Source organism: Podarcis raffonei, chromosome 14 (assembly GCF_027172205.1).
Source record: "Podarcis raffonei isolate rPodRaf1 chromosome 14, rPodRaf1.pri, whole genome shotgun sequence".
Classification (NCBI taxonomy): domain Eukaryota; kingdom Metazoa; phylum Chordata; class Lepidosauria; order Squamata; family Lacertidae; genus Podarcis; species Podarcis raffonei.
The window spans coordinates 16,313,193-16,336,104 of record NC_070615.1 but is presented as its reverse complement, the minus strand read 5'-3'; the positions used below and the strand labels follow the sequence as shown (position 1 = coordinate 16,336,104).

The window sequence follows — 22,912 nt, the reverse complement described above, 5'->3', positions numbered from 1 at the left end:
GCCCCCCCCCAAAGAATTCTGGGAGCTGTAGTTTCTTAAGGGCACTGAGAGTTCTTAAGAGGCTCCTCTTCCCGCCACAGAGCTACAATTCGCAGAGTTCCCTGGGAAGAGGGGTTGATACAAAGCGAATTGTAGCTCTGTGAGACGAATAGTAGTCTCCTAACATCCCTCAGCAGAGGGATGCGGGTGGCGCTGTGGGTTAAACCACAGAGCCTAGGACTTGCTGATCAGAAGGTTGGTGGTTTGAATCCCTGCGAGGGGGTGAGCTCCCGTTGCTCGGTCCCTGCTCCTGCCAACCTAGCAGTTTGAAAGCACGTCAAAGTGCAAGTAGATAAATAGGTACCGCTCTGGCGGGAAGGTAAACGGCGTTTCCGTGCGCTGCTCTGGTTTGCCAGAAGCGGCTTAGTCATGCTGGCCACATGACTCAGAAGCTGTCTGTGGACAAATGTCAGCTCCCTTGGCCAATAAAGCAAGATGAGCGCCGCAACCCCAGTGTCGGCCATGACTGGACCTAACGGTCAGGGGTCCCTTTACCTTAACATCCCTCAGCACCCTTAACAAACTGGAGCGTCAAATTTTGGCCTTGTGGGACAGAACTACCTAAATTGTATAGAAATTTATTTATGTATACTACTACAGCAGCAAGAACGTTACTTGCCCCAAGGTGGAAAGAAGCAGAAGTCCCAGTAAAGGAAGAATGGATACAAAAACTTATGGAATGTGCAGAAATGGTGAAACTTACTGGAAGAATGAGAAATCAAGATAACAAACTTTTCATAAAAGAATGGAAATGGTTTATTGAATATTTACAGATGAATTGTAAACAGATAAAAACAGTAGCAGGATTACTGTCACAACCTGCAGTCTTATGAGAGTATATATTTACAGTAGATAATTAAATGAGCAAGTCAAATGAATTTGGATATGCACAAGACATTAAAAAAATAAATTTAAGGAACTACAGAAAGAGGGGGAAGGAAGCCATATTTTGAAATGCGAAATTGATTGCAAAACTAATGAAATGTATAAATTTGAAAAGTACAACTAAAAATCTTTTTTTTAAAAAAAAAAACAAATTTTGGCTTTGCTCTTCATCTCTACCACACAACAAGGTTGTGTGTGGCCCCTAGGTTCTGGGTCAAAGTACTGTTGTGGCCCACTTGGTATGAAAAGTTGGACCGCCCTGATTTAGGCCATCAATAGTAAATGCATACCCTCTAGCATTTCCCTGAAGAAAATAGGGATGTCGTATTCCATAATAATAATACTTTTATTATTTATACCCTGCCTATCTGACTGGGTTGCCCCAGCCACTCTGGGTGCCTTCCAACATATACAATACGTATGATACAATATCTTTATTGTCACTGTCCCATACAGAACAATAAAATTGAAAAATCTACATAAGACATTCAAAAAACCCCTAAAAGCTCTGAAACCCCATTTTAAAATACAATATACTATAGAGACACCTTATGCTGTGTTTAGAATCAGAATTGCATTTGTGTAGAAACTGTTTCTCAGGCAGCTAGTCCTGGTCTTTATAACCCTATACCTTCTTCCAGAAGGCAGAAGCTGAAAGAGATAATTTCCGGGGTGTGTACTATCCTGCGCTATCTTTGCAGCTTTCTTATAGCACCTGGAAGCATAGATTTGATCTAAGGTGGGAAGAGTGCACCCAATTATTCTCTCCACAGTCTTTACAACCTTGGACAGCATTGTTTTTTCCCTGGCCGTGCAGCTATATATAAAAACATAACAAAACATAAAACATTTAAAACAGATGCCTTCAGATGTCTTCTAAAGATTGTATAGTTAGTAATTTTCTTGGCTCGGGGGTCACATAACTCCATCTCCTCCTATATTTATCTGATGAAAACAGGGACATCCTAAGGAAAAGGGGGACATTCTGGGATCAAATCAGAAACCGGGATGGCTTCCGTAAATCCGGGACAGTCCCTGGAAAATAGGGACACTTGGAGGGTTTGCGTTATCAGTTGCTGGTGTTCTCAATAGCAGAATAGGGAAGTAGTTTATCTTGTTCATGCTATGCTATTTTTTCTTAAAAGGCTGCCTTTTGTGCATGTATTCAAGCCTGCTATTAAAACCACTGAACTTCCCTCCGCTTGTGTTGCTGTTGCCCCAAGAACTCTTACGTTTGGCAAAACAGTGTTGAAGTTGCACTGATAAGCTTAAATCCATGGCTTCTGTAAATCCGGGTCTGTTCCTTGAAAACAGGGAGATTTGGAGGGTCTGTAAATGTCTGCTAAAATAAATAATCACATCTTGGCTTCCGGATTGAAATATGTAAGTTTTCCCCCCTATCCATTTTGGAAGGTGCGGAGATGAAATAGTGGAAATCAACGAGGCCTCAGTCCAAAACATGTCGCTCAATGAGGTCCATGCAGTTTTAAGTCATTGCAATCCTGGCGCTGTGCAGATTATCATCAGCAGACATCCTGATCCTCAGGTAAGCTTGAAGCTTCCATATTCTGAAGATGCTTGAGTGTCAGGACTGAGCCATGGAGTCACAACCGGAAAGACCTTGTTACCTTTTATAGCTCTTCCTGTCTAAGAGGCCCCAATGGACAGCCTGGGTTTGGTGTGGCACTTGATAGTCCAGGCCTGGTTTTCAACTCTTTATTGCCCAGGAAGATATCCCAACTGCAGTTCTGGTGGGATACAGTGCCGGATTTACATATAAGCTAAACAAGCTATAGCTTAGGGCCCCACTCTCTTGGGCCCCCCAAAAAAATTTAAAGGGGGAAAAAACTGGATGTACTTTGATAAAATACATACAGTGGTACCTCGGGTTAAGAACTTAATTCATTCTGGAGGTCCGTTCTTAACCTGAAACTGTTCTTAACCTGAGGTACCAGTAATGGGGCCTCTCGCTGCTGCTTCACTGCCACCGCGCAATTTCTGTTCTCATCCTGAAGCAAAGTTCTTAACCCGAGGTACTATTTCTGGGTTAGCGGAGTCTGTAACCTGAAGTGTCTGTAACCTGAAGCATCTTTAACCCAAGGTACCACTGTATTTTGTTATGTGGAAATGGTTTTAGATACCTATTAGGTCCATAAATTACCATATCGCATATATTCAACACAAAAAAACAGCGCGACAATTTGTTGTAGACAAAGGACAGCTGGACATATAAAGGGCCCCATTGCCTTCAGTAGCTGCGGGCCTCATCAAACCTAAATCTGGCCCTGGTGGGATGCCATATGGGGCAGGCTCACACAGAGCCCAGAGATCATCAACTTTGTTAGACCGACAACTCCCATCAGATCCCCCAGCCAACTTAGCCAACTGTTGGAGGTGGTGGTTGTAGTCATAGAATTGTAGAATTGTAGAGTTGGAATGGACCCCCAAGAGTAATCTAGTCCTTCTTCTTCTTTCTTGTTTGGCGATCACTTGTAGCCGAGCAAGATTGTCTTCCATAAACGCGGTTTCAACAATGAGTCCGCAAGTCACTGTGGAGGCCAATTCTGGACCCACACGTCCTTCTGGGCGGGAGTTGATCACGGTGTGGATTTGCCAAGGGTGCCTTCCTCTTAGCACGTTTCTCCCTTACGTCCTGAGTTCGAGTGTCTTCAAAGCCCATGACACCTTTGGTCAAGGCTGTTCTCCAGTTGGACCGCTTGCAGACCAGTGTTTCCCTACAATGCAAGACTCTCAACTAGATCATACAAGGCAGAACGGCCATCAACCTCTGCTTACAAACCTCCAAAGGAGGAGGTTGCACTACCTTCCAAGGGAGTCACTGCCCAGATGCTTCGACCCTCGCAGGGTTGCTAACAACATGCATTGGGAACCCCCATGATGGAGAAGAAGCAAAAGAGCTAAGATTGGAGGTTTTTAAGCAGAGGTTGGGTGGCCATCTGTCATGGATGCTTTCATTGAAATTCCTGCATTGGGGGGTTGGACTAGATGATTCTTGGGACCCCTTCCAACTCTACAAGTCTATGATTCTATGTGGCAGATGTGGAAAAGGTGAAGCTTCTCTTCTACTGCAAATTGGGTGTTCTTCGCTGCATCTTTTTTCTCCTTTAAAATGTAAGTGCTCAAGGTTTATGTACAGTCATTTGCATTTACTGTTTGTCTTTAAGCCTCGTGAGCGAAGTGCCATTTAGCAGCAACTCAAATTCTTTACATGTTGTTATCTGGTGGCTTTTAGCTTCCTGGGTGTAAAAAAAGAAAGCAGTTATTCAAATGATTTCACTTTAGAATTGTTTCCTAGCAATCTATCTATATAAGACATTTTCAGTCTTGATAGCGGGTAGCTAGGAATGGATCTACTTTGAAACTAATGAAGTTTAAGCTTAGGGGGCCCCAATCCTGGAGGGCCCTAGAAGCAACTTGAGTCCACATTGCTTAACAATTTTTGGTCTAGCAAACCCAGTCTGAGTCTCACATCTCAAACTGATTAATTTTTTTATGGTATATATTTCAACAACCCCAAAGTCTGAGAGTCAGTAGTGCAGATGTTGTAAAGGCAGAATGTCGCAGTAACACAAAAACTATAAGGCCTGGGTAATTTTTATTCACAACAGTGACTTTGACTTGCAAGATAATCCAGTACAGCAGTTTTAATCAGAGATGTGGTAGTTCTTTTCTTTTTTTAAATTGTGATCTGTTGTGGAACAAGCCACATAATGGTGGCTACCCAGACCTTGTTGCTGGTTGTGAAGCGGCCCCCAAAACAGTTCAAGTTTGAGGGTCCCCGAAATGTAGGTGGCAGGAAAAGGAAATGCTGTAAATGTCACCAAAGACACCCTCTTATCAAGTCAGATTTGTATCTGGTGTTAGTCCTATTCAGAGTAGACCCATTGAAAGTAATAGACATGGCTCTATTTTAGTCTTGAAGCTACTAACACGAGTTTGACCAAACTGCAGGAGGCAGCGGAAGACAGGAGTGCCTGGCCTGCTCTGGTCCATGGGGTCACGAAGAGTCAGACATGACTAAACAACAACATTTTAGTCTTATTAATTTCAGTGGGTTTACTCTGAGTAGAACTGAGCTAGATACAATCCTCTGGGTTTTATGTATGCTGCAAGTATCTGGTCAAATACCGCATTAGAAAACCCCAAACCTCCTACATATTCTTTGAGCCAGGCTATGTAGTCAGTGACCTCATGTGATGTCTCTGTTGCTCTACTGTGCTATTTCAGCTTAGTTCCATTTGTAGAGCATGAGACTCTTAACTTCAGGGTTCTGGGTTTGAGTTCCACGTTAGGTGGAAGATTCCTGCATTGCAGGGGATTGGACTAGATGATCCTCACAGTCTTTTCCAACGCTACAATTCTATGATTCCATTATTTCTGAAGCAAAAAAAAAAAGTCAATACACTGTGAGCAAAAAAACGAAGGGGGAAAAAAGCCGTGCCTCAGAAATCACAAAAAGAAAATTGATAAAACGGCCAACAGAAACTAGAGTGAAAAGGGGCTCCTTTGTGTAAGAAAGGTATTCAGGAAAAGGGAACCAAATTCAGTCTTTAGCCAAACTTTCCAGCTTCCACAAGTAGCTCTGTGATCTGTGACATTTTGTAGGTTTCTGAACAGCAGCTAAAGGAGGCTATTTCACAAGCGGTGGAGAGCAACAAGTTTGAAAGGGAGAGGTACCAGTGGCGGACAGAAGGTAAGGAAATCCCAATTGGTTTAGAAATTATTAAAAATTGAATGCATTTTCTGACGCTGGCCCACTTGAATCGTATCTTGAAGTCCATCTCCCCCATTTTCTGGAGGGGAAGTAGCTCCAGACGGTCCTGCTATCATATGTGGTGGGCCTTCACCCCTGAAAGTTCTGGAGTTTGGCAATATCAGATATCAGGACCACCAGTGGACAGAGGAGCATCACTCTAGATCCCAGGCTTTCCCCACGAAAAGTGTTTGTGGGAGAGAATTCGGACTGCCGTTAGAAAACCTTTAATCATCTGCCTGCTGGGGGCTGCCTGCTTACTCACAGGGAAATGGTGGAAGGAGCCTTAATCACGGCCTAGGACCCTCGTACCTACGGGACCACCTCTCCCAGTATGCCCCACAGAGGACCTTAAGGTCCATAAATGGCAACACCCTAGAGGTCCTGGGCCCTAAGGAAGTCAGATTAGCCACAACCAGAGCCAGGGCCTTTTCAACTCTGGCTCCAGCCTGGTGGAACGCTCTGTCTCATGAGACCAGGGCCCTGCAAGATCTGAATTCTTTCTGTAGGGCCTGTAAGACAGAGTTGTTCCGCCTGGCCTTTGGCTTGGAATCAACTTGATCCCCTCCCCCTCTTTCCTTTTTCCTTTCTCCTTCTGTGATGGAACTCCTATTTGGGGACTTCCCTGGCTTTTTTCTGGCCATGTAGGACCAGTCTGGATAGTTGGCCTTGGTGAAGACTTGACGTTTTCATCCCCAAAAAAGTTTTTGATTTGAGTTCCTACTGAAATGAGGCTGCATTTTAATGTTTTAATGTTGCATTTTACTCTTGTTTTTAAGTTGTATTTCAATAAATTGTTTTTACACCTGGTGTCAGCCGCCCTCTTGGCTGGGGAGGGCAGGGTATAAATAAAATTTATTATTATTAATAATAATAATCATATCCCATGGTGAACTGGCTCGGTAAGGCTCATCAGCTGGGAGTTCTTTGAAGAGCCACTGAGACCTGCTGGACTTTGCAGCAGAGTGGTGTCTTTTTGTCATGTATTTGTCATCAGAGACACCGAGTAAGCAGATCCTTTGAAAGTATGGTTTGGAAATGTTTATAGTTTGCAGCTGTACAGGTTTTTCCTCTGCTTTGGGGGGGGGGGACTGTGACTGGGCCAGCAACAAAACAAACAAATAAACAAACTTTGCAGTGAGTTTCCCTACCTTTCCCCCCAGAAAAAAAGCACTGGGTTTGCCATGCAGGTTTGCCATTTGCAGTCATCCAGAGGGTTTGGGGTTGTTTTTTATTTCTTTTATTTAAAGTGCAGCTCATGCAGGGAAGCTGTTGTGGTTTTGGAATAACTCCAGAGCTTCTTCAGGTGCACAGAATTAGTTGTGTGGGTGTTTAGATTCTGGTTATTGTCTTATTCCTCACTCAAAAACTGTTGTTGGTTTTTTTTTAATGCAGGTGTTAAAAGCCTGGAGAACAGCTGGCACAAGAGACCTCCATGTGAAAAATACTCAGAGAGGAATAATGCTCATTCCAGCCACCACTCCCAAAAGCTTATGATCCGTTCCAGCAGCGACAGCAGTTACAACCCCAGGCCATCATGTGGCAACGGCCTTCCCTACCAGCTGGCTGATATGAAAGAAAAAGGACACAGCATTGATGCACCGATTACAAGACAGCCTGGCTCCTTGTATTCTTCCTCTAGAACAAGCCTGGAGAAGGATTCCTCTCCACCAATGTTGAAAGAAGCCGGTCACCTCTTGCAAAATACAAAAAGGTCGGCAGAGATCCTTGTTAGGAAACCCAGGTCCTCAAAGCCCAAACCTCCGCCGAGGAAATATTTCAAGCAGGACTGCACCAACAGCAAGCAGGCGAGCAGGGAAGCGAAAGAGAAGCCCAAGCTGCAAGGGGACGGGAGCCCACCTCCTTCCAACACTCAGGTAAGACAACTTCCCAGAGAATGAAGCCAACAAAAATAGGAGTCTTAAAGGTGCGGATTATACCTCCCTGGTAAAATCCACACCTTCTAAGAGCAGTGACTCTCAGACTAGGAAGAAGGTCCACTTTCACTGGGCAGAAGTGATGTCAATGGGTAAGCTGGGGAGAAATTCAATTCTGCTCACATTTAAAAGCAAATTTACCCAAGAGAACTGTGAGTGCACGCTTCTTCTGGTATATTTGCACAAGTATACAAAGCTTCAGTGAAAAAGGAACTACAGTAGTTTTTAGATAGCAGGAGCTTAACAATGGAAAGTACTAGGTAGCATATATGCAAAGCAAGCAAAACAAATATATCACTGGTACAAAGTTTTGCAAGATCTTATGAAACGCTGCAGAATGATTTAAAAAATAAAATAAGTGCCAATTATGGTAAAAAATTCTAGGTATGATTTTTGGTCTTCCACCCTTCAAATATGCACCAGTAGCATCCACAGATATTTAACCCTATAAGTCAATGAGGAAGGGTAACCCCTTAGATCAGGGTTTCCCAAACTTGGGTCTCCAGCTGTTTTTGGACTACAATTCCCATCATCCTGATTACTGTTCCTGCTAGTTACGGATGATGGGAGTTATAGTCCAAAACCAGCTGGAGACCCAAGTTTGGGAAACCCTGCTTTAGATCCTTCCTCCCCAAACTGGTGCCCTGCAGATGTTGAATTGCAACATCCCTTATCACTGGTCATTCGTCCTAAAAAGTTTATGTAAACGTTCAATCATATTCAGTCTTTATTGGGTAATTCATTTTGATTTGTTTGCAGGGCTGTTATACGACTGAGTAGTCATCTTGTATTCATCTTGATTCGCTTGTGGCGTGTTTATAAATCTTCCCACTCAATAATTTGTTCATTCCACACTTTTCAATGCATATCCCTGTCACTTTCCTAACTGCAGAAAGTCATTTTTTAAAAAGTGCATTCGTTGTGTTAGGACAGTAGAACAGTTTAAATTAGGCATGGGGAGAAAATTGGTGTGATTGAGATTTTAATGTGCACGTATGTAATTTGCACGTTCCTACACAATATGCAAACAGGAACCACATCCGTCCTTTGAAGCTGAATTTTGTGATGCAGTTCTCCAACCAAATGTCTACAAAATTTGTGTAAATTGGGAAAAGTGTAGATAAAAATACGCACATTAGTGAAATTAAAATGCACTGCATTGGGGGAAATTGCTTGCAAAGATGCATATTAAGAGAAATCCTGACAAATTATGCTGACAAATTTTCACGAGGACTTTAAAAACAAATCTAAACTGATGTAGAAATGTGGAGAATTGATGACCGAAGGAATGAGAAGCTGGAGGGGGGGAAAAAGGACGTATCTGTCTATTCTGAGCTGTAATCCACTTTAATTGCACAACCCTAAATTTCCCAGAATGCACTTGAATCCTTGTCAGAAAATATTGACAATCTGGGGGCATCCTTAATTATCGGTTCATTCTTCCTTAGGAGTCCCAGCGTAAATGTTTCGCCGCCATTCTAGAGAGCAGGGGCTAGCTTGTGGGTGCAGAGAATGTAGTTTTTGTGCAACTGGGCCTCATTACACTTGAGCTTCCTGTTTATTCCACAGGAAGCAGAAGATCTGCTGCGGCAGAGAACTAAGACAGTTGTCACTCACGGTGCTTTTGCGAGCTCTTTAGTTCCCAGAGCTTCAGAGCAGCCAGATGCCTGTGTAGGAACCTCAGCCCAAGACAGAAAAACCAGCAAAGGTATGTTTCCTTGTATGATGACAAACATCACTTGTACTCACCGCAGCAAAGAAACTGAATTTATTTCTGCTCCGTGTTAAATTGTGAATTTATGCAAATGTTAAATTATGAACAACACTGCACACTTATGCGTACTAGGCATGTATAGGATTGCCCTGTAAATCCCAGTGGAAGAAATGAATTTTGGTGAGCTAGCCAGTGCAGTCCTTCCTATACACATCTGCTCTGAAGTAGTCACACTTCCAAAGGAAGTCTCACTGTATTCAGTGGTGATTACTCCCAGGTAAGTGTGTCAGGAATCAAAGCTGCATTGCTTTCGATGAGGCATGCAGGAGAATCCAATGCATGGAAGGAACTGCGTCTTGCGGGACTTACCTGTGCTCAGGACTGTAGCCTTGCTGTGCGATCCTGCGCATCTCCCCTGAGAAGCAAGCCCCATTGAGTTCAATGGGACTGGCTCCAAGCTAAGTTGTAACCTGAGTCACAAGCCTTAGAAATCAGGGCCGCATTTAGGTTTGATGAGGCCCTAAGCTATTGAAGGTAATGGGGCCCTTTATATGTCCAGCTGTCCTTTGCCAGCAACAAATTGTCACTGTTTTTTGTGTTGAATATATGCTATATGGTGATTTATGGAAATAATAGGTATCTAAAGCCATTTGCACATGTTGCCGTGCAACCGGTCCATGCAGAATGCAGGCACCCTATATATAGAAATGAGCAAACCAGTGATATTTTAGGGAGCAGGCAAGCAGGCAGGGCTCATTACTTACATCATAGGAGCCTACACAACACAAAACACTGTATGTAGGTTTTATTTTATTTGTTTTTTATCTTATTTTTTGGAAATGTACATCCAGTTTTTTATTCCTTTAAGTTTTTTTGGTCCCCAAGAGAGTGGGGCCCTAAGCTATAGCTTGTTTAGCTTATACGTAAATCTGGAACTGTTAGGAATGCAGCCTTAATCACAGCTAACTTTTGATGTCGAAAGATAAATGGCAGCAAAAGTGGAACAAGATCTTGAGGAACGGACGGCTCATTTATTTTACGACGTGTTTTGTGCAAACTTTTGTGATATGGCGCTTTTAAGATCTGTTTTGGAGATTGTTCCGCATACATAATTTTTAATATACCTGCTGCTATTTTGATATTTATTTTCTACTCTACTTCATAAACATTTACTAGGAAGTGGTGTATAAATGCATAAATCTTGGTTTATTTCTCATCCTGCCTTAACCCAAAACACCCAGGGAGGAGCAAAATGGGAGCCAGGACATCTGTGCAGCCATGGTAAGCCATACTCTGGCTTACCATGATATATGAACCATAATGTTCTCTCTTTATCCTAGCTCACTATGTTGTTCTCACGCTCACAGTTCTGAAGTCCTTGGAAGGCTGTTGGAGTAGAAGTAGCATAGAAAAAACTAAATGCAATTAGAAGAATCTAGACCACTCTCTCTATCCCTCAAAGATACTAGAGCTATATTATGTTTCTTTAAAAAATAAATAAAACTTGAATCTTTTAAAAAAAATTAAACAAACTTAGAGGAGGGACGCGGGTGGCGCTGTGGTCTAAACCACTGAGCCTAGGGCTTGCCGATCAGAAGGTCGGTGGTTCGAATCCCCAGGACAGGGTGAACTCCCGTTGCTCAGTCCCTGCTCCTGCCAACCAGGTATTCGAAAGCACGTCAAAGCGCAAGTAGATAAATAGGTACCGCTCTGGCAGGAAGGTAAACGGTGTTTCCGTGCGCTGCTCTGGTTCGCCAGAAGCGGCTTAGTCATGCTGGCCACATGACCCGGAAGCTGTAGGCCGGCTCCGTCAGCCAGCAAAGCAATATGAGAGCCATAAACCCAGAGTTGTCCACGACTGGACCTAACAGTCAGGGGTCCCTTTACCTTTACCTAGAGGAGACATAAGCAGCTGAGTTGATATTATAACGAATATTTATTCAAATGAAATAGCCTTAACTTAGATGCTAGAGGGCATTGCTCATTCAGTAAAATGAAATGGCCCCCAAATGAAAATATATGTAGCGTTCAGGCATGGCACTTCCGTTCATTTCCGGTTGCATTAGACTAGAGGGAGGACAGTAGCTCAGACACAGCTTCAGAAAACTTACCCTGTTGTAAACTGAAATCTGCTTTTCCCACAGAAGAAGCAGGGCTGAGGGAGAGCTCACCTCACTGCCCCCTTGTGGTGGACTTGTGAGTTTGTGAAGCAATTTTGTAATAATAATAATAATAATAATAATAATAATAATAATATTGTGATGCAATTTCAAGGGTTGCTCAGATAGAATCGGACCAATAGCCTTTGATTCTAGCTCTTCCCTCTGGAAAATGCAAAGGGCGAAAATTTCAAGCTAGCAGATTTAGGTCTGAGAACCAGAAGAGAGGCTTGCAACATCGTTGTTCCTCCAGCACCTCCTGCATCTGTCACCAGCGGCAGCCACGCTATGAGGAAGTCATGGCTTGCATAGAAATATTATGTGATCATGGCCACAGGTTTATGCAGCAGGGGGACAGGGGAATTTGGTTCAGTTTGTGTTTAAAGGCAAACCTATTTATTTCACACTTTCCAAAAGAATACTGAAACGCAGCCATCCTTTGAAATTTGTACTTCTCCCAGTTTTGCAATGCAGTTTTCAGCCGGGTAATGTGTGCAAAAGTGCATATTCTGGGGGGCAAAATTTGCATAAAAATGCACAGATTAATGAAAGTAACAGACAGAAATACATCACATTCGGGGAAAGTGCTTTGCAAAAATGCGTACATGGGGCCAAATTGCATACAGAAATGTGTGCATTAGGAGAAATTTACAGTAAAATGCTAATGAATTTTCAGAAGGACTTTTTAAAAAGAAATTGCAAAGTGATGTGGAAATGAGACCAGAACAATGAGAAACTGAAAGAGAATAAAATTGACTTGTTGATTCCTATCTGTGCGAAATCTTGGAATGAAATGAGCATCCCTTCTTCACTGTTAACCATTATGGTACATTTACAGGAATGCACGATGTTCCTGTTAAATCACATTTTCCCCCCAATACAGGGAAGACTCTTTCACCGGCTCAACGGCCTGTGCTCAGAAGGCAGGCACGGGTAGATTATAGCATTGAGGCTACGACTGAAGACCCTTGGGTTCGAATTTCGGACTGCATCAAAAGCTTGTTTAACCCCAGCATGTCAGAAGGCAGCTGTCCCTTAAACCTGCACCCAACCATTGATTCAAATGAAGGGAACCAAACCTCTAGCTGCTCAGAAGCAGCCCTGCAGAGATCAGAAACGGAAGAGGGGGACTCAAAGGCACCCAGGTCATCCGATGAAGGCGACTTTGCTAAGAAAGGGCCGCCAGTAGCCCCTAAGCCAGCCTGGTTTCGTCAGAGCCTGAAAGGGTTGAAGAAAGGAAATTCGGATGCAGCAGCCGTCAGAAGCACCGCTGAGCACCAGAGCGTCTCTGACAACGAAGTGGGTTCTACTTCGAAGATAATCCGGGCCTCGCCTAGAGGCTCGTCAATAAAGCAAAGAATAAGCTCATTTGAAAGTCTGGGCACTCCTCAGTCTCCAGAAAGAGGAAACAGAAAACTTCTATCAATGCAGAACGAAAGATCTTCCAGTAGGAGGGAGCTAAACTTGGCCGCAGTTCATCCTAAACAAGTTCCCAGTGAGAGTGTTGACTTTCAAGGTCCTGAACACAGCCACCTTCAGCCATATCCGGATGCCACTGGCCTAGATTCGTTGTCTTGTTCAAGAGGAGACTGTGCCCCGAGTCCAAAAGCATGTAGCGGTATCCCCACTGACTCTTCTTTGACATCAACACCATTACAAGGCACAGAGCCCATCTCACAAGTCGCCAAAGCACCCAGCAAAAGAGCCCGGAGTTTCCCACTTACCGCGGCCCAATCTTGCGAGATGCAGAAAATGGACGGGGAGAAATGCAGCAAGATCTATTCCATCAGCAACCACTTCTCATCAGCGCTAATGAAATCGTTGCATTCCCTTCCTCAGTCCCCGCTGTGTTCTGGGAAAAACCCACAGAGGCCACACAATGGGTCACCAACCCCCCAAACAGAAGAAAATGGGACAACACATGAAGCTCATTCTTCGGATACCAGCTTTTCTCTTAAGTAAGACCTTCCTACTTGGTATTTTTAAATGTGTGTTTCTGATCAGTGAGCAATTTCCTGTGTGCCATCAGTTGCTCTACCGGGATTGGGGATCTAGGGCCCTTCAGATGTATGGTGGACTCTCATCTTCCACCAGTCCCAGCCAGCATGGCCAATGGGCAGGGATGAGGGACCCCTCCGACAACATATGGAGAGTTACTGGTACTTTACAGGTACTTTACAGTTTAGGCCAGAGATGGGCAGATGACAGCCCCCCACAAGCCACCTCTGGGTCCCATATCCTGGCTTGAACTCCCTATCACATTTTAATCAGTGTTTACTCTGAGTTTCATTCATAACGTTTCCCAAACTTGGGTCTCCAGCTGTTTTTGGACTACAACTCCCATCATCCCTAGCTAGCAAGACCAGTGGTCAAGAATGATGGCAACTGTAGTCAAAAAAACAGCTGGAGACCCAAGTTTGGGAAAAACTGAATATTTTCAGGTTCAGAAGGGGGAGAGGAGTGGCCCGCACTTCATTGCCACATCTCTTTGGGGATTTTGTCGTTTTGCATCCAATGTTAGCCCTAAGAGTAGATCCGTTTAAATGAATGGCTCTAAGGCCTCATCGGCACTATATATTTAAAGGAGTACCGTACCACCTTAAACAGTCACGGTTTCCTTCAAGGAATCCTGGGAAGTGTAGTTTGTTATGGGTCCTGAACATCGTTAGAAGATCCCTGTCTCCTTCACAGAACTACAGTTCCCAGAGTGCCCTGGGAAGACAGACTGATTGTTAAACCGCTATGTGAATTGTAGCCCTTAACAAACTACAATTCCCAGGATTCTTTGGGGGAAGAATCATTGAACAAGTGTGAGAATGGATTTTTAAAATAGTAAATAACAGGCACAAGACCCCCAATGCAGATCAGAACCACACACCCCTGCCACATCTGCAGCTTGCGTTGGTAGAAAAGTGCCACATGGACCTATGAGAGAAAATCTCTCCCAATGCAAAGAACAGGTGAAGGGGACTTAATTTGGATCAGGCAGGAGGGGGACGATGGAGGGGTAAAGCCTTCCCACCACCCCACCCCAAGTTCCAATTTGGATCAGGTCCTTTGTGCTTACTTTGATAAATGTAAAAAGTACGTATTTGCTAAAGGAATGAAAAGCACATTCATAGTAAACCCACTGCAGTAGACACAACAGCCTCTGGTGTGTGATGGGTCACAGGGAAAGTTTGCTATGATAATTTGGTGTTTCTTGTTTCCTATTCCACAATCGGACAGCCTCTCCGAGCTGAGAGACTACAATGCAAGTAAGTCAGGCAGCGAAAAGGAGGGAAACATGAGGGAGCGCTCTTCTCCTCAACCTTTAGGCGCCTCCTCAGGACAGGCCGTCATATCGCTGCTCACCCCTGAAGAACTGGAGAAACTCATGGAGGAGGTTAAGTCCTTAGACGAGGCAACGTTAAAGGTAAGTCTCTTGCTATGGACACTTCCAGTTTCCCCAACCCCATCCATGTTCAGTGGTTTTCAACTATTGGGTTAGGACCAGGGCTGGATTTTCCCCTTACCATGGAGCATTTGATACATGTTGTTGTTGGTCGTGTCTGACTCTTCGTGACCCCATGGACCAGAGCACGCCAGGCACTCCTGTCTTCTACTGCCCCCCACAGTTTGGTCAAACTCATGCTGGTAGCTTCGAGAACACTGTCCAACCATCTCGTCCTCTGTTGTCCCCTTCTCCTTGTGTCCTCCATCTTTCCCAAGATCAGGGTCTTTTCCAGGGAGTCTTCTCTTCTCATGAGGTGGCCAAAGCATTGGAGCATCTAAGTATTGATACATAAAGGTAAAGGGACTCCTGGCCATTAGGTCCAGTCGTGGCCGACTCTGGGGTTGCGGCGCTCATCTCGCTTTATTGGCCGAGGGAGCCGCCGTACAGCTTCCGGGTCATGTGGCCAGCATGACTAAGCTGCTTCTGGTGAACCAGAGCAGCGCATGGAAATGCCGTTTACCTTTCCGCCTTTCCTTGTTGACTTCAAGCTGATGGACAATGCCACTCCCTGAACTGCTTGGGAGTGAAAAGGCAGGTGGGGGCAGGCTATGGGTGGCACAGAAGGGCCCTAGTCACCCTAATTGAATCATCCTTGATCTCTAACACAGCACCAGTACTTCTGTTTGCTCCTCACCTGAGCATAGCCTAGCCATTTTATTTCTAACAGCTTAAAATGCATGAGTGTGCCTATTTCCACCAACTCCTGCCCTCTGAAGGCATAAAGAGCAGGCCCTCTTGGAGAACCAGAGGGCCACTTTCAGCTGTTCAGGCAAATAAATAATAATAATGACACAGAAAAACAAAATAATCTATACAATAATCAACAACAAAAAAGTATTTTACAAAAGCACGTCTTTTGTTTGCTCAGATTTGCAGCTCTAAGCTGATAGAGTCTGTCACCTTTTGGACTCACACACAAGTTGCAATGCTGATCAAATACCAAAAAACAAATTAACTAACCAGTGTTTAAATTGGAGAGCTGCTTTGAACTTGATGCCTAGGCCAAATTATCTTCTACAGTGGTACCTTGGGTTAAGTACTTAATTTGTTCCGGTGGTCCGTACTTAACCTGAAACTGTTCTTAACCTGAAGCACCACTTTAGCTAATGGGGCCTCCTGCTGCTGCTGCACCGTCGAAGCACGATTTCTGTTCTCATCCTGAAGCAAATTTCTTAACCTGAAGCATGATTTCTGGGTTAGCGGAGTCTGTAACCTGAAGCGTATGTAACTTGAGGTACCACTGTACTGTTAGGATATTTCCGTTCCACCTTAAAAGGGAGCAGGATGTTTGTGTCACAGCCTGCGTATTTCCTGTCTCACAGGATGTTTCTGTTGTCTGTTCCTTTCATTTTCTTCTTGTTGCCTGAGCAGCCGGAGCAGGCGGTCATGTCTTCCTTTGTTCTGACCAACGCTGAATAAACTGTAAATATGCTCTCCTGCTGTGCATCTTTTGCTGTGTGAATTCTGCTGATAGAGTGTGCACAAGTCCAAGAATGTGGCTATCTTTTCTTGAGGCTTCGTGCCGCTGATTGCTGATATTGCCTGACTACGGGAGGTCGATGGATCATCCAGCAGCCAGCTTGGGGGCTCAGATGGACTTTATCTCCCTGGCAGTATCCCAACATGTACTTCACCCACCCCTTTTCTGATAAGCCCAGATAAAGAGTCTTGCACAAGATCTCAATAGGCAAACAGTCAGATCAATATCAATATCAGCATTACAAAGTAAATGAAAATAAAATCCCATAAGGCTCCATTTTGCCCTTTGTGAAACATGCTAAGGATGCAGTCCTAACAACCCCACTTACCTGGGGGTTAGCTCTACTCAATTCAGTAGGACTTACATATGAGTAGACATGGGACTTTTAATTTTATTTTTAAGGTGCACTTGCACAGATAAAGGAATATCTGTGTGGGTGCCCAAAACAGGAAAAGGAAGGTGTTGATGGGAGGAAGAGTGGGGGGGGGGGAGAACACCTCCAGAAACATTCCATGAAGTTCCCTCTGCCCAGCCAAACCTCCACAACAAAAGGTTGTGGCTCTGTTTCCAGCAGTGTAGTACTGCTTGTTTCTGCAGTAAAGACACCACTGGGAGATAGGTTGCAGGGATGATGGGAACCTGGTGTCATCCAGACTCCAGTTCCCATCAGCCGCAGCCAGCACGGGCAATAGAGTCAGGGATGATGGGAGCTGGAGTCCACCGTCCCCGAGAGGACCACAGGTTTCCTTATCCTTGACCTTCCATATTGGCAAATGTGGCAAAGCTAAAGCCTCTATGAAGTCTGCTTCACTGGCACCACAAGGGTGCCCACACACAGAGAGATCTTCTTGCAAAGGAAGGTTCCTGCTCCATTAATGTGCCAAAGAGGAGATTTCAGCCAAAAGAAGCTTGTCACATTGGAGAGCTGCTATGGAATCACCTCCTCCAGCCAGCTATTGAGAGCATAGGCACTCTGGCTGTTACCCCTCCTCTTCCCATTGTGTCTGTGCATCCTGCCACTGCCTTGACTGAGGTCCACTTTGTTCTCCCTTTGCACAGCAACTCAGTGACATTCATGTCACAATTCTGCACAAAGAAGAAGGCGCTGGTCTTGGTTTCAGCTTGGCAGGCGGAGTAGACCTAGAAAACAAAGCCATTACCGTAAGTTAGCGGAGGGTTAATTCCCCCCCCAACCCAAAGGTCACATTCTCTCATGGACGACCTTCCCGGGGAGCTACATTCCAGTGGTGGGGAGGGCCAAAGGAAAAGGGGTGTGGCCAGTGACAAAAGTGGGTGGAGCTATTACTTTTGTACATTCGATGGGCAATATTCCGGCTATACAGAACTCAGAGATTTCAACAGGCTCAGTTCAAGGACACAGTCTAGCCAGACAGAAGCATCTGCAGAGGGCATGGTGCACGACTGATGAGGGGTGTGGCCCTGTGGAGATTCCTGAGGGCTGGATAGAGAAGCCTGAGGGCCGCATTTGGCTCCAAGGTCTGAGGTTTCCCACCTCTGCCAGAAGCAATCTTGTTCTGTTAGGCTTTTCATCCCAAGGCATATGAAAAGCTATGGGCATGAAGAACGCAGTTCGCTCATTAGCAAATTATAACATTTCTGAGCATAGATTTCCAAGTCTATGATTGCATCTGACTGCTGGCTGTAGCAAGATCCTGAGCTTCGGGCAGCAAAATGTATTGGGCCAGCACTGGCAGGGACATTGCAAGTTAAATGACTTTCTACACCCTCCAGTTTTTTTAATGTGTGGAGACGGGACAGATTTGCTAATTTGGGCTGGGAGGTTTGCAGGTCCCAAGACCTGGATGGCTTTCAAAGAGGACCTGGCAAATTCATGGAGGATGCATGGCTGTCTGATATGTCAAATTGAAAATGCCACACATCTTTCTTTTATGCATGCGATTGTGTTGTCTAACAGGTCCACAGAGTTTTCCCCAGTGGGCTTGCGTGCCAGGAAGGAACTATTCAGAAAGGTGACGAGGTCTTATCGATAAATGGGAAGTCGCTCAAAGGCACCACTCACAACGAAGCACTGGAGATCTTGCGAAATGCCCGGCATCCGAAGCTGGCAGTCATCGTCACGAGAAAACCCAAAGAGGCTGAAAGGAGCCCCAATGTGTCCATTACATCCTCTGTATCTATAGGAAGTGAAACTTCAATGGAGTCTAGTGAGTTATTTGGTAACAAGGCTTAAATAAGCAGTAGGGTCAGGCAGTGCTATTTTTCTAGAAAAAGAGGTGCCAGAACCCACAATGAAGCCTTCCCTTGTTCTCATATACAGTGGTACCTCGGGTTAAGTACTTAATTCGTTCTGGAGGTCTGTACTTAACCTGAAGTACCACTTTAGCTAATGGGGCCTCCCGCTGCTGCCGTGCCATCGGAGCACAATTTCTGTTCTCATTCTGAAGCAAAGTTCTTAACCCGAAGCACTATTTCTGGGTTAGTGGAGTATGTAACCTGAAGCGTATGTAACCTGAAGCATATGTAACCCGAGGTACCACTGTAATGGGAATGGCGCCCACCTGAGAGGTGCCAGTACTGAGTTCTGGTGAGTTCTGGCTGAAAAAAAGCCCTGGGGTCAGAGATGGTGAACTTCAGCCTGAGGGGTATCCCTTCTGGGTAACCTTCCAGGGGCCACATACTACTGCTGGGGCCAGATCCTTCCCAGCTTTTATTGGAGACGCAAGCTCTCTACCACTGAGCTTCAGCCCATCCAAACCAACACATCCCCCTCTGACGATATTCTGTCTTCTCCACACAGCATCTGAAGACCTGATCTTCACAGTTATACTGGAGAAGACATCTGCAGGTTTGGGTTTCAGTTTAGAAGGAGGGAAAGGCTCCATCAACGGAGATAAGCCGATCATTGTCAACAGACTTTTTAAAGGTATGTAATGGCGGCAAAATAGTTGAGCGTTATTCTTTTTCAAACTGTAGACACTGTGATGCTCACAAAGGAGATCTTTGGTTTGCAGAGGAGGGACTGCGAACCTGTGGCCCTCTAGATATTGTTGGTTTTTCAGTCTCAGCTAGGATGGCAAACAGTAGGGGATGATGGGAGTTGTAGTTCAACATCTGCAGGGCCACAGGTTATCCATCCTTGGCATAGAGGCTCAACCCCAGGGATGTATTAAACCCCTCTGACCCTAGCAAACAGCACAGATGTACTCATTTAACTTGGAAACGCACAGCATGTACTTTCCCCAAGGAGTTCAGTGAACTGTGCAGGACCTAACATGTAAGTTAATGTGCCCTATCAAACTCTTTACCTAGAGAGCAGAAAGGTTTATTTCCAAACATGACGCATTTAGGACCGTCTGTCTTGAGAGAATCACAGCGCCTGCTGTGGCTGCAGAGACCAGTAACTTGTAACTGGTCTTGCACTGGTTTGCTGCATTTGCAGCACCGAAGTGACCTCTCCAGGGCAAAAGCCTAGGCAGTGTGTATGGAGGTCTTGGGCTGGCTAGACAAGATCCCCCTCTCAGCCTTACTGAAAGTAGAGTAATACTAGCTTGGCTGCCGAAGTTGCTAGAAGGAGGTGTACAAGGCACCATCCAACCGTCTTATGGACTCCACTCTGGATTTGCGTAGGGTTTACTCCTCAGCCTTTTCTTCTCCCAAAGATGTCCTGCACTCCATTTTAAAAAATATAACTTTGCACTGAATTTCTGGCCCAATAAAAGCTGGAGTTTGCAACCTTTTGTGGTGATCACACAGGGTCCCTGGACGTTTAACGGTCTATTGATCCCTGTGCCACCACTGTGCTCGCTTCCCCGCTGCCACCAACCAGTTACTCTCGAGTAAAACACTGAGTCCAGTCAGTTGTTAAAAGTGAACCAAAAAACAAGTTTATTTTACAAACGTTAACAAGTTTATGGTTTCTCCGATAATATTCCTGTCAGTATCTTAACTTTAGTTTCTTTACCGGCCTATACCTTCCTAATACCTTCTGACTGATTATATCAACTGTTTGACTGACTCCTGTTAACAAATTCTCTCACTCTCTCACATCAGACTAGCCCAACCCACAGACGTATCCTCTCTGTTTCTTCTAACTCCAGACTGTCTTCTCAACCACCCTAACTCTTAACTCCTCCAAAAACCCATTGTGCTTAAACCTTATACACTGTTAACTCTGCCCCCTGGGGTTCCCATTGGTTAGTCATTTTACAATTAGTTAACCCTTTCCTTATGAACCCAGTACAGTGGTATCTCGCAAGACGAATGCCTCGCAAGACGGAAAACTCGCAAGAAGGAAGAGTTTTCCGTTTTTCGAGGTGCTTCGCCAGACGAATTTCCCTATGGACTTCCTTCGCAAGACGAAAGCCCACAGGGAAATCTCCGGGGACAGCGGGGAAGCGCAGCGCGTCTTCCCCACTGTCCTCGGACCTCCTCCAAAGGCTGGCGGTGGGGCGGAGAGACCTCCTCCCCCCGCTAGCCTTTGGAAGGCTCCTCCGAAGGCTGGCGGTGGGGTGGAGAGCCCTTCTCCCCGCGCCAGCCTTCGGAAGGCTGCTCCAAAGGCTGGCGGTGGGGCGGAGAGACCTCCTCCCCCCGCTAGCCTTTGGAAGGCTGCTCCGAAGGCTGGTGGTGGGGCGGAGAGACCTCCTCCCCCCGCTAGCCTTTGGAAGGCTCCTCCGAAGGCTGGCGGTGGGGTGGAGAGCCCTTCTCCCCGCGCCAGCCTTCGGAAGGCTGTTCTGAAGGCTGGTGGTGGGGCGGAGAGACCTCCTCCCCCCGACGCGCCTTCCCCTCTGTTCCCGGACCTGTCCTGAAGACTTGCGGTGGGAGGAGGGTTTTCCTTCCCACCGCCAACATTCAGAATGCTGTTCTGAATGTTGGCGGTGGGGAGGAAAGCCCTTCTCCTCACCGCAAGCCCCGCAAGCTCCGGGAACAGAGGAGAAGCGCATGCGTTTCCATAGAAACGCATTAATTGATTTTCAATGCATTCCTATGGGAAACCGTGCTTCGCAAGACAAAAAACTCACAAGAAGAAAAAACTCGCGGAACGAATTAATTTCGTCTTGCGAGGTACCACTGTATGATGTCACACACCTAGGAGGGCAAACGCCACACCTTTACACTGATAACATTTGCAGAATGTCTCTTATGTGTATTTTTGCCTCTGGCCCAATGGTCAAGCACAATGGGAATTGGGGTACAATGAGATGTATAGGTCACTATGTTGGCAATCCCTGTAGTTAGAAATGGGAACTACTGGTTGTGCCAAAGGCTTCATTGGAAGAGGTGGCGTTTGGGGTTGGTTCTTCGTGTGTTTGTGCTGTTTCCCATATACCATATTCTCATAAGCCGCTTATTGTACGCCTTTTGCTTCTTTTAGGGGTGGCATTGGAACACAGCCCCACAGTTCAGCCTGGGGACGAGTTGTTACAGGTGCACACAACTCTGATGCAAGGGCTCACTCGTTTCGAAGCCTGGAACATCATCAAGACGTTGCCTGATGGACCGATTAATGCTGTCATCAAGAGAAAAAACTCCATCAGCAAAACGACGGCATCTCTCCATGGAGAGGAATGACAGCGATTTTAAAAAAGGAAAGAACAGAGCCTGAACTGCTGCCCATGTTAAACAATGACCAAAAAAGCTTTCATTTATCACTCAAAAGCCACAAAAGACCCAGGTGCCCAGCACCAGATGTTCGTTGCGAGCGAAGAGAAAGTTGGCCAGGACTGAGAAGAGGTGTATGTCAAAAGCTTGGTTGGTCATGGTCCCAGTATTAATAAAGCAGCTGCCGCGAGGGGTACACTAATTAAAAGGAGGCTTTGTTAAGAAGCAACTCAAGAGCCAAAACCTGTAAATCAGCTTGGGGGTGAAACAGACGCTGATGAATTAACATGTCTTGATTGCATAATGAGTGGATGAAGCACAATGCTCATACACCCACATCTGGCAGGGAAGAGTGGCGCATGGAAGTGGTTCTGGACATATGGATCCCTTTGATGGATGGGAACCACATGTGTAGTCTACGTGGCACGTTTTGTCATGAGCCACCCTCTATTGCTGCAAGATGTAAAAAATGGGCTCATGGTGCAACACTGACGGGAACACATGGCCTCATCACTTAAGCGCCGTGCATGGATTGTGGGCGTATCCGGCTCAGGGACACTTGATTTAGCAACATCTTTCAACTCTGTTCTATGTTGCCCAAATAAATCATCACTGTTGTAATCACTGTAAGTTTACTTGTAATTACCACCCACCCCTCTTTAATGAACTTGCCTGATCACTCTAAGTACCATGGCTTTCCAGCCGCAACACAAACACACCAGCAACAGTTCAAAAGCACCATCTATTATGACTATGATTATGATTAATTTACAAGGTACTAACCTAGGGCTTGCCGATCAGAAGGTCGGCGGTTCGAATCCCCGCGACGGGGTGAGTTCCCGTTGCTC

General features: G+C 45.4%; 1 protein-coding gene across 9 annotated transcripts in view; it reads left to right on the top strand.

Moving 5' to 3' along the window:
- Positions 1-22,689, top strand: part of IL16 (interleukin 16) — a 68,145-nt gene extending 45,456 nt beyond the window's left edge. For all 9 annotated transcript variants that reach the window (XM_053364351.1, XM_053364350.1, XM_053364349.1 and 6 more), the window contains 10 exons: positions 2,338-2,470; positions 5,551-5,638; positions 7,094-7,575; positions 9,205-9,343; positions 12,392-13,466; positions 14,737-14,923; positions 17,544-17,645; positions 18,421-18,670; positions 19,264-19,389; positions 21,838-22,689. In XM_053364351.1, the coding sequence (XP_053220326.1) occupies positions 2,338-2,470; positions 5,551-5,638; positions 7,094-7,575; positions 9,205-9,343; positions 12,392-13,466; positions 14,737-14,923; positions 17,544-17,645; positions 18,421-18,670; positions 19,264-19,389; positions 21,838-22,034 (2,779 nt within the window). In that variant the 3' untranslated portion in view covers positions 22,035-22,689. The remainder of the gene's footprint in view (positions 1-2,337; positions 2,471-5,550; positions 5,639-7,093; positions 7,576-9,204; positions 9,344-12,391; positions 13,467-14,736; positions 14,924-17,543; positions 17,646-18,420; positions 18,671-19,263; positions 19,390-21,837) is intronic.
- The last annotated feature ends 223 nt before the right edge of the window (positions 22,690-22,912 follow it).